Source organism: Nerophis ophidion, linkage group LG04, assembly GCF_033978795.1.
Source record: "Nerophis ophidion isolate RoL-2023_Sa linkage group LG04, RoL_Noph_v1.0, whole genome shotgun sequence".
Classification (NCBI taxonomy): domain Eukaryota; kingdom Metazoa; phylum Chordata; class Actinopteri; order Syngnathiformes; family Syngnathidae; genus Nerophis; species Nerophis ophidion.
The window spans coordinates 84039642-84056758 of record NC_084614.1 but is presented as its reverse complement, the minus strand read 5'-3'; the positions used below and the strand labels follow the sequence as shown (position 1 = coordinate 84056758).

Genomic DNA, 17117 nt, shown 5'->3' with positions numbered 1-17117 from the left:
ATGAAGACAACACATGATGTAAGTGTCTATATTAGCCTACTATCAAAATTAGTTTAAAAGCCTTATATAAGTGTTATAATGAAGACAACACATGATGTAAGTGTCTATATTAGCGCCAAACATGGATCATCTGTGGAGAGTGTTTTACATTTTTCCCATCATGCACTCCAATGGATGTAATTAAGATTTTTTTTACGGTGAGCAGGTTGTGTTATGTGTGTTGACATTCATGTTTGTTGCATTTCTTTCTTGTTTTGTTTTTTTTGCCTGATGACTAAGGAATGTTGTTTGGATTGTGTCATATAAGTAAATACTGTGGCATCAAGTCAAAGTGCAGTCAAGGGTCATTGATCTGATTTTACTCACATCGTCCACAGACAGCAGCAGTTTATTAATCAGAGATCGCTTGGTATTTTAAGATTGGAATACTTTATAGAACTCATGACCCGGAAAAGGGTGGAATGCCATCTCCGGGTTGGGGAGGAGACCCTGCCCCAAGTGGAGGAGTTCAAGTACCTAGGAGTCTTGTTCACGAGTGGGGGAAGAGTGGATGGTGAGATCGACAGACGGATCGGTGCGGCGTCTTCAGTAATGCGGACGTTGTACCGATCCGTTGTGGTGAAGAAGGAGCTGAGCCGGAAGGCAAAGCTCTCAATTTACCTGAACGCATCCTGAGGGAGGTGTTTAGGGCAGGTCCAACCGATAGGAGGCTACGGGGAAGACCCAGGACACGTTGGGAAGATCATTTTAGAATTGATTTTAAAACATTGCTGTTTGTTTTTAAATCTTTACATGGACTGGCACCTCAGTATATCTCGGACCTTATCCAAATTTACATTCCTGCGCGCGCTCTGAGGTCCGAGAGCCAGTTCCAGCTCGTGGTGCCCAAGACCTGACTTAATACCTGTGGTCGGCCCTAAGCTCTGGAACACTCTGCCCCTCCATGTTCAAACTGCTTCCACAGTGGACTCTTTTAAGTCTCGTCTTAAGACCCACTTTTATTCTTTGGCTTTTAACACTACGTGAGTTGTGTGGTCCTCTGTGTTTTTTATACACTTTGATTTCTTAATTGATTTTACCCTTTAAAATAGTTTTTAATCATATTTGTTTTTATATTGTTTTTATTGGTTTTATATTTATTTATTTTTTGTTTTTATTCAGTCATTGGTGGAGCATAATATGTATATATATATTTTTATTTTATTTTATTTATTTATTTTTTTTACAATTGTTTTTAACATGGCTGTGCAGCACTTTGGAAACGTTATTGTTGTTTAAATGTGCTATATAAATAGAGTGGATTGGATTGATTGGATTATACAGCAACGTCACTACTATTCAATTACGATGAATATAATCGCGCTCATTGATTGATTGATTGAGACTTTTATTAGTAGATTGCACAGTTCAGTACGGAATATTCCGTACAATTGACCACTGAATGGTAACACCCCAATAGGTTTTTCAACCAACCGTCCACACCACACTCATCCAACCATGCCTTTATTGACCTTGTTTTGTTCAAACAAACCAACCCCTCCCACGCATAGACTCGTCCAAAAACGGAGACTCCGAGATGAACGAGTCCCCGGTTCATTTAGAGGTCTGCTTTTGTAGGATTTAATTTCAGCATGGATGGTTGGGTCCATTTTCCGGCTAATCCGCCGTGGCTGGACATGGTAAGAAAACTGACAGGCTCTCAGATAAACACGGACTCCGTTCCCTGGGGTCCAGCCCAGATCTGCCTGATCCTCGTGGCAAATGTGCGTTATTCCAGTGTGTGGTCCGTGGTCGGGGGAGAAAGCAGGTCTGGTGTTTCCTGAAGCCTGATGAAAGGGAAAGAGTAGCACAGTGGAATGTTGCAACGGTCTCCGAGGTGCAGAAGCGGCCACTTTGATTTCAGCGTGGAGGGGATCAGTGAAGCCCACCTCTCGGCTCCCAGGTAACTCCGCTACCTTCTTGGATTCTCTTTCAGTCGTGCCTATGTAGGATCTTTTGGAGACTGCAGGGTTTCCCATACCCTTCTTTTTTGTTGTTTTCATTTCATTGCCTCAGCAGGTCGGTTTTGGTCTGGGAAAAGCAACTTTGCTCGTGTCAGATTATGAGATTAGATTTCTGTACGTTATGGCGGGATTTGGATGACGTAAATTGAAACCCAGATGACGCGGTCGGTTGCGTTTTACGGTTAATCTGATCTGGTCTGGCAGAAGTAATGGGTTAGTAATCACTCATGTGGAAAGTCAGAGAGGAAAATAGGGCAAGGCGAATGAATAATATATTGTTTACGAGAAGTAAGGGTGCATTTTTTTTGTGGTTACAATATTCCATCCATCTTCTTCCGCTTATCCGAGGTCAGGTCGCGGGGGCAGCAGCCTAAGTAGAGAAGCCCAGACATACCTCTCCCCAGCCACTTCGTCTAGCTCTTCCCGCGGGATCCCGAGGCGTTCCCAGGCCAGCCGGGAGACATAGTCTTCCCAACGTGTCCTGGGACTTCCCCGTGGCCTCCTACCTAGGGAGGCGTTCGGGTGGCATCCTGACCAGATGCCCGAACCACCTCATCTGGCTCCTCTCCATGTGGAGGAGCAGCGGCTTTTCTTTAAGTTCCTCCCGGATGGCAGAGCTTCTCACCCTATCTCTAAGGGAGAGAACCGCCACCCGGCTGAGGAAACTCATTTGGGCCGCTTGTACCCGTGATCTTGTCCTTTCGGTCATAACCCAAAGAGAAGTCCAGACTTCCCTCTCCCCAGCCACTTCGTCTAGCTCTTCCCGCGGGATCCCGAGGCGTTCCCAGACCAGCCGGGAGACATAGTCTTCCCAACGTGTCCTGGGACTTCCCCGTGGCCTCCTACCTAGGGAGGCGTTCGGGTGGCATCCTGACCAGATGCCCGAACCACCTCATCTGGCTCCTCTCCATGTGGAGGAGCAGCGGCTTTTATTTGAGTTCCTCCCGGATGGCAGAGCTTCTCACCCTATCTCTAAGGGAGAGACCCAAACTCATTTCGGCCGTTTGTACCCGTGATCTTGTCCTTTCGGTCATAACCCAAAGAGAAGCCCAGACTTCCCTCTCCCCAGCCACTTCGTCCAGCTCTTCCCGGGGGATCCCGAGGCGTTCCCAGGCCAGCCGGGAGACATAGTCTTCCCAACGTGTCCTGGGTCTTCCCCGTGGCCTCCTACCGGTTGGACGTACCCTTAATCACCTCCCTAGGGAGGCGTTCGGGTGGCATCCTGACCAGATGCCCGAACCACCTCATCTGGCTCCTCTCCATGTGGAGGAGCAGCGGCTTTACTTTGAGTTCCTCCCGGATGGCAGAGCTTCTCACCCTATCTCTAAGGGAGAGACCTGGAAACTCATTTCGGCCGCTTGTACCCGTGATCTTGTCCTTTCGGTCATAACCCAAAGAGAAGCCCAGACTTCCCTCTCCCCAGCCACTTCGTCTAGCTCTTCCCGGGGGATCCCGAGGCGTTCCCAGGCCAGCCGGGAGACATAGTCTTCCCAACGTGTCCTGGGTCTTCCCCGTGGCCTCCTACCGGTTGGACGTGCCCTAAACACCTCCCTAGAAAGGCGTTCGGGTGGCATCCTGACCAGATGCCCGAACCACCTCATCTGGCTCCTCTCCATGTGGAGGAGCAGCGGCTTTACTTTGAGTTCCTCCCGGATGGCAGAGCTTCTCACCCTATCTCTAAGGGAGAGACCTGGAAACTCATTTCGGCCGTTTGTACCCGTGATTTTGTCCTTTCGGTCATGACCCAAAGCTCATGACCATAGGTGAGGATGGGAACGTAGATTGACCGGTAAATTAAGAGCTTTGCCTTCCGGCTCAGCTCCTTCTTCACCACAACAGATCGATACAGCGTCCGCATTACTGAAGACGCCGCCTGTCGATCTCACGATCCACTCTTCCCCCACTCGTGAACAAGACTCCTAGGTACTTGAACTCCTCCACTTGGGGCAGGGTCTCCTCCCCAACCCGGAGATGGCACACCACCCTTTTCCGGGCGAGAACCATGGACTCGGACTTGGAGGTGCTGATTTTCATTCCAGTCGCGAACCGATCCAGTGAGAGCTGAAGATCCCGGCCAGATGAAGCCATCAGGACCACATCATCTGCAAAAAGCAGAGACCTAATCCCGCGGCCACCAAACCGGAACCCCTCAACAACTTGACTGCGCCTAGAAATTCTGTCCATAAAAGTTACGAACAAAATCGGTGACAAAGGACAATCTATACAAATGTAATAACATGGATGTACCCAATAGCAATAACTACAAAATTCCCGCAGAAATGTTGATCAGCCCGCTATCTGTCCCCTGAACCTCTGGCATACTTTAAGTCTCAAGGCCTGGACTATGGTGTGGTTTGTTTTCCCGTGGTGCAAACCGACTGGACTGGAAATGGCGTGAAGGTAATGACATCTTTTATTATTAACTCAAAAAAAAGGAACAAAGCGCGAAAGCCGCTCTCAGCAGAGGTTCAAAACTTGGCTCTGAAAACAAAAACTCGCACAATGGCAGAACTAAGGGGGAAAAAAAACTAAAACACTTACTGTGATGTGAAAACTGTGAATCTTTGGCAAGGAGTGAGCGATCAGGTATCAAGGGTTTGTAGAGGGTAATGTTGCCAGGCCCACTGCCTGGCGACTACAGGCTTAAATAGTGCTGTGATTATTGAAACAAATGAGCCAGGTGAAACTAATGGTAAATGGGTTGTACTTGTATAGCGCTTTTCTACCCCTTTTTAAGGAGCCCAAAGCGCTTTGACAGTATTTCTACATTCACACACACATTCACACACTGATGAAAGGAGCTGCCATGCAAGGCGCTCACCAGGACCCATCAGGAGCAAGGGTGAAGTGTCTTGCCCAAGGACACAACGGACGTGACTAGGATGGTAGAAGGTGGCGATTGAACCAGTAACCCTCAGATTGCTGGCACGGCCAATCTACCAATGGTTGTCTTTGAAACTAAAACCAACCAAACAGGAACTAATGGAGTCAAAAACCAAACAGAACATAACTAAACAGAACATGATCACAAAGACATGACAGTAAAATGGCCCCAAGCATCTGAATCCATGGTTTTCAGGAGTAGCCATATAAAATGAGCTAAGAAGTTAGCCTAAAATGTTAGCATGCTAGCATTAGCATGCTAATATTAGATGTTAGCATACTTCCAAGATGGTGCCAAGTTACCAGAAATCATCATTTTTCATCCCTACCGTGCATGATCTGTCTTCTTATTTACAAAGTGCTCCTATCTGAACTTTAGTTTGGAGGGAGAGAATGGACGATCGTGTCCTTCGGACCCGCAAGTGTCCCCCAGTTCGGGCCTGGTGCTCCATCCCAACGTGGCGGGTCATGGCCAGCGTCGAGAGTCTTTCCTCTACCGCTCCGACAGCGACTACGAACTGTCGCCCAAGTCCCTTTCCCGGAACTCTTCTATCGTGGGAGAACTGTGAGTCATCCTCAGGAACTGACAGGAGAGACTGATGAAGTTCACCACAATCATGACGTCCGTCACATTTGACCTTTTTTTTGTCTTGCGTTTTAGCCACGGAGAAGACTTGATAGTGACTCCATTTGCCCAGGTAAGATGTGACACAGGTAAGATGTGACACAGGTAAGATGTGACACAGGTAAGATGTGACACAGGTAAGATGTGACACAGGTAAGATGTGACACAGGTAAGATGTGACACCAATCCTCCAAGAATCTAGACATGTCGCTGCCTCCTAGTGGATAAAAGTGGTCTTGGCAAGATAATTACAACCTTTGTTTACTCTGTTTACCACCAGGTCATCATGCCATGCAATTTTATATAATTAAATATATATATATATATATATATATATATATATATATATATATATATGCATATATATAATATATGCATGTATATAATATGCATATATATGTATATATGCATATTTATATATATGCATGTATTTACATATATATTTATAATGTGTATATATGTGCATATATATATTTATGTATGTATATATATATACACACAAACATATATATATATATATATATATATATATATATATATATATATATATATATATATATATATATATATATATATATATAAAATCCTGTGTGTGTGTATGTGTGTCCGTGCGTGTTTGTGTGCCTGCGTACATGTGTATATATGTATTTGTGTATATATATATATATATATATATATTAGATTAGATAGTACTGTATTCCTTCAGGAGAGTTACTTCAGGAACATTTTAAATTCCTGAAAAATAAAAATATATATGTATATATATATATGTATATATATATATATATATACATATATATATGTATGTATATATTATATGTATGTATATATGTACATACATATATATGTATTTATATATGTGTATATATATATACATATATATGTATGTATATAAATACATATATGTATGTGTATATATACGCACATATATTACATATACATATATGTATGTATATATATATATGTATATATATATGTGTGTATATATATATGTATATATATATATAGGTATGTATGTATATAAATACATATATTTATGTGTATACATATACATACATATATGTATGTGTGTATATATATGCACATATATTACATATATATGTATATACATATATATATATGTATATATATGTATATACATATATGTGTATATATGTATATATATATATATGTGTAAATATATATGTACATACATATGTATGTATGTATGTATATAAATACATGTATGTATGTGTATATATACGCACATATATTACACATACATTGTGTATGTGTATATATATATATAGTGTATATACATACGTATGTATGTATATACAATATACATATAAATATATATATATATACAGGTATGTATATATATACATATATATATACATACAGGTATATATACAGTATATACATATACAGTATGTATGTATTTATATGTATGTATACATATATACATAAATGTATACATATATACATTTATGTTTTTATATATGTGTGTGTGTTTGTGTGTATTTATATATTATGTGTATGTATATACATGTATAATAATATACACGTATGCATACATATGCATATATATATATATATATATATATATATATATATATATATATATATGTATATATAGACGTTTTTAGTGATAGTTTAACATTTACAGCCTCCTTTTTTTTTTTTTTTCCAGGTCCTCGCCAGCCTTCGGACTGTCAGAAACAACTTCACCACCTTGACTAATGTGCAGTGTGCATCTAACAAGTAAGAAATATGACTTTTTTTTGTTGACTTCCTAGTTTGGACTTTGATAAATACAGGAAATGGTTTATCCTGGAGGTTGTAGACTTTTTTAGATTTGTTTCTGTAGAGGGTCCAATGTGTCCCACTAGAGGGCGCCACCACATAAATAACATTGCTAATGTCTGGTGAAGAACCTCCTAGCTTAGTTAACATTTAATAACAACAAATGATATTTTGTCATTGTTATGTCACATGATATGTGATGTGTTCATGTCTGTAGGCGTTCTCCTGCTGGAACCCAGCCTTCTGTCACCAAAGTCTGCTTGTCAGGTAAGTCCTGTCCTCAAGTCCTGGTCTACAAGGGCAAATCCTGGGCTTCAGTCCAATTAAGTCTCAATCACCCATCAATTAAAAATAAATCACATGGTGGTTAAGTTAGGAAAATTACTACTTGACCTTGCCAAAAATAACTTTAATGATTATAATTAAAAGAAAAAAAAATGATAGTAGGTAGTGAATTAATTGCTGGATGGATATTTAATAAATGACACATGAAAGTGTTCTCAAATGTAAAGAGATGATGACATTTTTGATGAAACAATCTGCTGCACCATACTAAATAACACCAATAGATTCCGAGGATTCTAATGCTGCACCATACTAAATAACATCATTAGATTCTGAGCATTCTAATGCTGCACCATACTAAATAACATCAATAGACTCTGAGCATTCTAATGCTGCACCATACTAAATAACATCAATAGATTCTGAGCATTCTAATGCTGCACCATACTAAATAACATCAATAGATTCTGAGCATTCTAATGCTGAACCATACTAAATAACACCAATAGATTCTGAGCATTCTAATGCTGCACCATACTAAATAACATCAATAGATTCTGAGCATTCTAATGCTGCACCATACTAAATAACACCAATAGATTCTGAGCATTCTAATGCTGCACCATACTAAATAACATCAATAGATTCTGAGCATTCTAATGCTGCACCATACTAAATAACACCAATAGATTCTGAGCATTCTAATGCTGCACCATACTAAATAACACCAATAGATTCTGAGCATTCTAATGCTGCACCATACTAAATAACATCAATAGATTCTGAGCATTCTAATGCTGAACCATACTAAATAACACCAATAGATTCTGAGCATTCTAATGCTGCACCATACTAAATAACATCAATAGATTCTGAGCATTCTAATGCTGCATCATACTAAATAACATCAATAGATTCTGAGCATTCTAATGCTGCACAATACTAAATAACATCAATAGATTCCAAGGATTCTAATGCTGCACCATACTAAATAACATCAATAGATTCTGAGCATTCTAATGCTGCACAATACTAAATAACATCAATAGATTCCAAGGATTCTAATGCTGCACCATACTAAATAACATCAAGAGGAGATAATGTGTGAAAAAAGGTGATGGGTTTTTACAAAAATTTTCTTTTGAAGGGGTAATTGCCAACTTCCTGTTGATTTTTGCTGAAGGATGTCAATTAATGAAATGTAGGTCTAAGTGAGACCTACATAGAGGTTTTCGTTTCCTGCTTTTAAGCGGCAATCTTGAGACGGCAGCAGCGCAGCAGCATCAGCGCAGCAGTTCTTTGAAGTCTCGTAAAATCAAAACCGGAGCAGTTAGAAAAACTCTTTGCGCAACTTTTAATCACAAGTGTTCAATATCTTTCCTGTGCGAGTTTGAAGCCGACACAACAAATACGCTCAGAGGAGATAATGTGTGAAAAAAGGTGATGGGTTTTTACAAAAAAATTGTTTTGAAGGGGTAATTGCCAACTTCCTGTTGATTTTTGCTGAAGGATGTCAATTAATGAAATGTAGGTCTAAGTGAGACCTACATAGAGGTTTTCGTTTCCTGCTTTTAAGCGGCAATCTTGAGACGGCATCAGCGCAGCAGTTCTTTGAAGTCTCGTAAAATCAAAACCGGAGCAGTTAGAAAAACTCTTTGCGCAACTTTTAACCACAAGTGTTCAATATCTTTCCTGTGCGAGTTTGAAGCCGACACAACAATCTCAGAGGAGATAATGTGTGAAAAAAGGTGATGGTTTTTTACAAAAATCTTGTTTTGAAGGGGTAATTGCCAACTTCCTGTTTATTTTCGCTGAAGGATGTAAATTAATTAAATGTAGGTCTAAGTGAGACCTACGTAGATGTTTTCGTTTCATGTCTCTACGACATTCCTACCGGAAGTTACAAGCAGTTGTGTCTGTGTTTTCTTCCCAAGAGCAGTTTTGTTAGTGTTTTATTTCAAGGGAGCGCTAGAGCGCAATTTTGAGTTTTTTTTTTTTTTTTTTTTTTATTAGATCGCAATTATCACCAGTTTTGATGTGTGTGTTGAGTTGGGTGAGTTTTGAAGCATTTTAAGGGGGTCAAATTACAGCTTAGAGAGGCAAAAATGACCTTTTTTTGAGGAAATTTTTGTTTTGAAAGGGTTTTTGCCAACTTCCTGTTGATTTTTGCTGAAGGTTGTAAGTGGATGAAATTTAGGTCTAAGTCAGACCTACATAGAGGTGTTTGTTTCATGTCTCTATAACATTCCTAATGGAAGTTACAAGCAGTTTTGTCTGTGTTTCTTCCTAGGGGGCGCTATAGCGCAATTTTGAGTTTTGGGGATCGTTTTTTTTTTTATTAGATGGCAATTTTTGCCAGTCCTGATGTGTGTGTAAAATTTGGTGAGTTTTGAAGCATGTTAAGGGGGTCAAATTACAGCTTAGAGAGGCAAAAATGAATTTTTTTAGGAAACTTTTGTTTTGAAGGGGTTTTTGCCAACTTCCTGTTGATTTTTGCTGAAGGTTGTAAGTGTATGAAATTTAGGTCTAAGTCAGACCTACTTAGGGGTTTTTGTTTCATGTCTCTATAACATTCCTAATGGAAGTTACAAGCAATTGTGTCTGTGTTTCTTCCTAGGGAGCGCAATTTTGAGTTTTGGGGTTTGTTTTTTTTTATTAGATGGCAATTTTTGCCAGTTCTGATGTGTGTGTAAAATTTGGTAAGTTTTGAAGCATGTTAAGGGGGTCAAATTACAGCTTAGAGAGGCAAAAATGACATTTTTTAGGAAACTTTTGTTTTGAAGGGGTTTTTGCCAACTTCCTGTTGATTTTTGCTGAAGGTTGTAAGAGTATGAAATTTAGGTCTTAGTCAGACCTACATAGAGGTGTTTGTTTCATGTCTCTATAACATTCCTAACGGAAGTTACAAGCAGTTTTGTCTGTGTTTCTTCCTAGGGGGCGCTAGAGCGCAATTTTGAGTTTTGGGGTTCGGTTTTTTATTAGATGGCAATTTTTGCCAGTCCTGATGTGTGTGTAAAATTTGGTAAGTTTTGAAGCATGTTAAGGGGGTCAAATTACAGCTTAGAGAGGCAAAAATGAGATTTTTTAGGAAACTTTTGTTTTGAAGGGTTTTTTGCCAACTTCCTGTAGATTTTTGCTGAAGTAGGTCAGTGTATGAAATCTAGGTCTAGGTCAGACCTACATAGAGGTGTTTGTTTCGTGTCTCTATAACATTCCTAATGGAAGTTACAAGCAGTTTTGTCTGTTTTTCTTCCTAGGGGGCGCTAGAGCGCAATTTTGAGTTTTGGGGTTCGGTTTTTTATTAGATGGCAATTTTTGCTAGTCCTGATGTGTGTGTAAAATTTTGTGAGTTTTGAAGCATGTTAAGGGGGTCAAATTACAGCTTAGAGAGGCAAAAATGACATTTTTTAGGAAACTTTTGTTTTGAAGGGGTTTTTGCCAACTTCCTGTTGATTTTTGCTGAAGGTTGTAAGTGTATGAAATTTAGGTCTTAGTCAGACCTACATAGATGTGTTTGTTTCATGTCTCTATAACATTCCTAATGGAAGTTACAAGCAATTGTGTCTGTGTTTCTTCCTAGGGAGCGCAATTTTGAGTTTTGGGGTTCGGTTTTTTATTAGATGGCAATTTTTGCCAGTTCTGATGTGTGTGTAAAATTTGGTAAGTTTTGAAGCATGTTAAGGGGGTCAAATTACAGCTTAGAGAGGCAAAAATGACATTTTTTAGGAAACTTTTGTTTTGAAGGGGTTTTTGCCAACTTCTTGTTGATTTTTGCTGAAGGTTGTAAGAGTATGAAATGTAGGTCTAAGTGAGACCTACATAGATGTGTTCGTTTCATGTCTCTATAACATTCCTAATGGAAGTTACAAGCAGTCTTGTCTGTGTTTCTTCCTAGGGGGCGCTAGAGCGCAATTTTGAGTTTTGGGGTTCGGTTTTTTATTAGATGGCAATTTTTGCCAGTCCTGATGTGTGTGTAAAATTTGGTAAGTTTTGAAGCATTTTAAGGGGGTCAAATTACAGCTTAGAGAGGCAAAAATGACATTTTTTTAGGAAACTTTTGTTTTGAAGGGGTTTTTGCCAACTTCCTGTTGATTTTTGCTGAAGGCTGTAAGTGTATGAAATTTAGGTCTAAGTCAGACCTACATAGAGGTTTTTGTTTCATGTCTCTATAACATTCCTAATGGAAGTTACAAGCAGTTTTGTCTGTGTTTCTTCCTAGGGGGCGCTAGAGCAATATTTGAGTTTTGGGGTTCGGTTTTTTATTAGATGGCAATTTTTGCCAGTCCTGATGTGTGTGTAAAATTTTGTGAGTTTTGAAGCATGTTAAGGGGGTCAAATTACAGCTTAGAGAGGCAAAAATGAGATTTTTTAGGAAACTTTTGTTTTGAAGGGTTTTTTGCCAACTTCCTGTAGATTTTTGCTGAAGTAGGTCAGTGTATGAAATCTAGGTCTAGGTCAGACCTACATAGAGGTGTTTGTTTCGTGTCTCTATAACATTCCTAATGGAAGTTACAAGCAGTTTTGTCTGTTTTTCTTCCTAGGGGGCGCTAGAGCGCAATTTTGAGTTTTGGGGTTCGGTTTTTTATTAGATGGCAATTTTTGCCAGTCCTGATGTGTGTGTAAAATTTGGTGAGTTTTGAAGCATGTTAAGGGGGTCAAATTACAGATTGGCGTTTCTGGATGTTGTTGATAAATGGCTTTCGTTTGGCATAGTAGAGCTTTAACTTGCACTTTGAAGCATTTTAAGGGGGTTCAAAGTACAGCTCAAAGAGGCGGTGGTATAATAATAATTAAACATTAGAAATACAATTGGGTCCTCTGTCCCAAAGGGACTTTCGGTCCCTAATTGGTGATCAACCAACACCATAGCAGTCTGCGTCCCGTTCAGGGAGAAAGTGTGGGTGTGTACTATCCCCGATTGACTCCCAAGAATGTATCAGGGCCATAAAAGTGTCTTCTCTCTGGACATAAAACAGACCAATGCAGTAAAGACAAAGCAGGAAACACAACCACTTAGACCCAAATTGTCTGTTTTTTGGCCAGAAAATGCTCAAATATTATTGTCAATACATTTGTCACATTTCAGTGTTTTAAATGATCCCAAGTACTATGTCATCAGACACTTTTGAGTCAACAAATATTTTACTGACACTTGCCTGTGAATAATGACGCATGTTCCATCGTTTTCCTCTTAATTTTGTTTTTTCAAAGAATTGCTTGCCCTCAAGTCGTGTACATGGGGATAGAGAACAGATCAAAGGGTTTTATATATATATATATATATATATATATATATATATATATATATATATATATATATAAAGTTTCTTACAAACCCCGTTTCCATATGAGTTGGGAAATGGTGTTAGATGTAAATATAAACAGAATACAATGATTTGCAAATCCTTTTCAAGCCATATTCAGTTGAATATGCTACAAAGACAACATATTTGATGTTCAAACTGATAAAAATTTTGCAAATAATCATTAACTTTGGAATTTGATGCCAGCAACACGTGACAAAGAAGTTGGGAAAGGTGGCAATAAATACTGATAAAGTTGAGAAAATGCTCATCAAGCACTTATTTGGAACATCCCACAGGTGTGCAGGCTAATTGGGAACAGGTGGGTGCCATGAAAAAAAGCTCCCCAAAAAATGCTCAGTCTTTCACAAGAAAGGATGGGGCGAGGTACACCCCTTTGTCCACAACTGTGTGAGCAAATAGTCAAACAGTTTAAGAACAACCTTTCTCAAAGTGACATAGCAAGAAATTTTAGGGATTTCAACATCTACGCTCCATAATATCATCAAAAGGTTCAGAGAATCTGGAGAAATCACTCCACGTAAGCGGCATTGAATGACCGTGACCTTCCATCCCTCAAAAACCGACATCAATCTCGAAAGGATATCACCACATGGGCTCAGGAACACTTCAGAAAACCACTGTCACTAAATACAGTTGGTCGCTACATCTGTAAGTGCAAGTTAAAGCTCTACTATGCAAAGCGAAAGCTATTTATCAACAACATCCAGAAATGCCGCCGGCTTCTCTGGGCCCGAGATCATCTAAGATGGACTGATGCAAAGTGGAAAAGTGTTTTGTGGTGCGACGAGTCCACATTTCTAATTGTTTTTGGAAATATTTGACATCGTGTCATCCGGACCAAAGGGGAAGCGAACCATCCAGACTGTTATCGACGCAAAGTGTAAAAGCCAGCATGTGTGATGGTATGGGGGTGCATTAGTGCCCAAGGCATGGGTAACTTACACATCTGTGAAGGCACCATTAATGCTGAAAGGTACATACAGCTTTTGGAACCATCTAAGCGCCGTCTTTTTCATGGACGCCCCTGCTTATTTCAGCAAGACAATGCCAAGCCCCATTCAGCATGTGTTACAACAGCGTGGCTTCGTAAAAAAAAAGAGTGAGGGTACTTTCCTGGCCTGCCTGCAGTCCAGACCTGTCTCCCATGGAAAATGTGTGAAGCGTAAAATAGGACAGCGGAGACCCCGGACTGTTGAAGGACTGAAGCTCTACTTAAAACAAGAATGGGAAAGAATTCCACTTTTAAAGCTTCAACAATTAGTTTCCTCAGTTTCCAAACGTTTATTGAGTGTTGTTAAAAGAAAAGGTGATGTAACACAGTGGTGAACATGCCCTTTCCCAACTACTTTGGCACGTGTGGCAGCCATGAAATTCGAAGTTAATTCTAAGTTAAAGTTTATGAGTTTGAACATCAAATATGTTGTCTTTGTAGCATATTCAACTGAATATGGCTTGAAAAGGATTTGCAAATCATTGTATTCTGTTTATATTTACATCAAACACAATTTCCCAACTCCTATGGAAACGGGGTTTTGTAGTTCTAATCACTCTAATCAGATGTGACATGGGGAGGATTTGAATCAAAACAAAAGCCACATGACCATAGTCACAAGCTCCAAGTATCTGAGAAGGCAACCCGGTCCCTTTGGGCTTCTGACGCTGTTCCGCGACCAAAGTTCTCTTGTGAGCCCGGCGGTGAACAAAGACCTCAGACCTTCCTGCCTGATTATAAATGATTTGCGTTGCCCTTTTATTCCTCTTAAACAACACGACTCTGGAATAAAAAGCTCGGTCACGATGTGCTCGACCCTCGCTCGTGATTAAGTCTCATCTTAAAACTCATCTGTATACTCTAGCCTTTAAATAGACCTCCTTTTTAGACCAGTTGATCTGCCGCTTCTTTTCTTTCTCCTATGTCCCCCCCCTCCCTTGTGGAGGGGGTCCGGTCCGATGACCATGGATGAAGTACTGACTGTCCAGAGTCGAGACCCAGGATGGACCGCTCGCCTGTATCGGTTGGGGACATCTCTACGCTGCTGATCCGCTTGAGATGGTTTCCTGTGGACGGGACTCTCACTGCTGTGTTGGAGCCACTATGGATTGAACTTTCACAGTATCATGTTAGACCCGCTCGACATCCATTGCTTTCGGTCCCCTAGAGGGGGGGGGTTGCCCACATCTGAGGTCCTCTCCAAGGTTTCTCATAGTCCACTGGGTGTGAGTTTTCCTTGCCCTTTTGTGGGTTCTTCCGAGGATGTCGTAGTCGTAATGATTTGTGCAGTCCTTTGAGACATTTGTGATTTGGGGCTATATAAATAAACATTGATTGATTGATTAATCCGTGATACTCGCTGTTATCCGTGTCTCGTCGCTTAGACGTTGAGGTTTGAACATAAGCAGGTGATCGATCATCTGATACCTAACAGGGTTCTGACTAAAGGTGAGTGGTTGACACGTACAGCAGTCGGCCTAAAAGGGTACACGAGCACAAAGAGAGGAAGCTAAATATACCTGTGACAGTCTCTCGCTGTCTTTCGGGTTCCATGCACCACCAAGGAAGGACATGATTGATGAGGTTTGACCTTTGTTTATTTTTCCGAATAAACCTCGGGCCGCTTCTCAGCTCCTCCTCCACTGCTCGCTCGTCGGTCACTTTCAGCCGCCGCCGTCGTCTGCGTCTTGCTCTCTGTCGCACTCCAACTCCTTCCCTCCGTTCTCCCCTCCTTCTCCCCTTTTATGCATTGAGAGGAGATACGTCAATTGTGTCCAGGTGCGCGATCCACGCACCTGATCTCGCTTGTTGCGTCGCTCCTTGCCGCTCGCTCGAATTCTCCGCCTCTTCGCCGCCATCTTGGGCCAGGCTCCAGCATGCTCTGTCGGACTGTCGGCTCCGCCTCTCCACAATACCATCCATCCATTTTTCTTCCGCCTGTCCGAGGTTGGGTCGCGGGGGCAACAACCTAAGTAGGGAAGCCCCAGACTTCCCTCTCCCCAGCCACTTCGTCTAGCTCTTCCCGGGGGATCCCGAGGCGTTCCCAGGCCAGCCGGGAGACATAGTCTTCCCAACGTGTCCTGGGTCTACTGGTCGGACGTGCCCTAAACACCTCCCTAGGGAGGCGTTCGGGTGGCATCCTGACCAGATGCCCGAACCACCTCATCTGGCTCCTTTCGGTCATGACCCAAAGCTCATGACCATAGGTGAGGATGGGAACGTAGATCGAACGGTAAATTGAGAGCTTTTCCTTCCGGCTCAGCTCCTTCTTCACCACAACGGATCGACACAACGTCCGCATTACTGAAGACGCCGCACCGATCCGCCTGTCGATCTCACCATCCACTCTTCCCCCACTCGTGAACAAGACTCCTAGGTACTTGAACTCCTCCACTTGGGGCAGGGTCTCCTCCCCAACCCGGAGATGGCACTCCACCCTTTTCCGGGCGAGAACCATGGACTCGGACTTGGAGGTGCTGATTCTCATTCCGGTCGCTTCACACTCGGCTGCGAACCGATCCAGTGAGAGCTGAAGATCCCGGCCAGATGAAGCCATCAGGACCACATCATCCAGTCCAGTCCATAGTGGATCTAACATAATAGTGAGAGTCCAGTCCATAGTGGATCTAACTTGATAGTGAGAGTCCAGTCCATAGTGGATCTAACATAATAGTGAGAGTCCAGTCCATAGTGGATCTAACATAATAGTGAGAGTCCAGTCCATAGTGGATCTAACATAATAGTGAGAGTCCAGTCCATAGTGGATCTAACATAATAGTGAGAGTCCAGTCCATAGTGGATCTAACATGATAGTGAGAGTCCAGTCCATAGTGGATCTAACATAATAGTGTGAGAGTCCAGTCCATAGTGGATCCAACATAATAGTGAGAGTCCAATCCATAGTGGATCTAACATAATAGTGAGAGTCCAGTCCATAGTGGATCTAACATAATAGTGAGAGTCCAGTCCATAGTGGTTCTAACATAATAGTGTGAGAGTCCAGTCCATAGTGGATCTAACATAATAGTTAGAGTCCAGTCCATAGTGGATCTAACATAATAGTGAGAGTCCAGTCCATAGTGGTTCTAACATAATAGTGTGAGAGTCCAGTCCATAATGGATCTAACATAATAGTGAGAGTCCAGCCCATAGTGGATCCAACAATTATAGTGTGAGAGTCCAGTCCATAATGGATCTAACATAATAGTGAGAGTCCA

The 17117-nt window shown here is 41.3% G+C and overlaps 1 protein-coding gene across 4 annotated transcripts in view; it reads left to right on the top strand.

The window, feature by feature from the left end:
* LOC133552085 (cAMP-specific 3',5'-cyclic phosphodiesterase 4B-like) overlaps window positions 1–17117 on the top strand; it is a 131799-nt gene that overhangs the window by 57424 nt on the left and 57258 nt on the right. For 3 of the 4 annotated variants that reach the window (XM_061899404.1, XM_061899401.1, XM_061899402.1), the window contains exons 5-8: window positions 5266–5451; window positions 5548–5584; window positions 7184–7254; window positions 7514–7563. In XM_061899404.1, coding sequence (XP_061755388.1) covers window positions 5266–5451; window positions 5548–5584; window positions 7184–7254; window positions 7514–7563 — 344 coding nt within the window. Of the gene's footprint in view, window positions 1–1621; window positions 1943–5265; window positions 5452–5547; window positions 5585–7183; window positions 7255–7513; window positions 7564–17117 lie in introns of those variants that run through there. The other variant, XM_061899405.1, reaches the window with a different exon arrangement.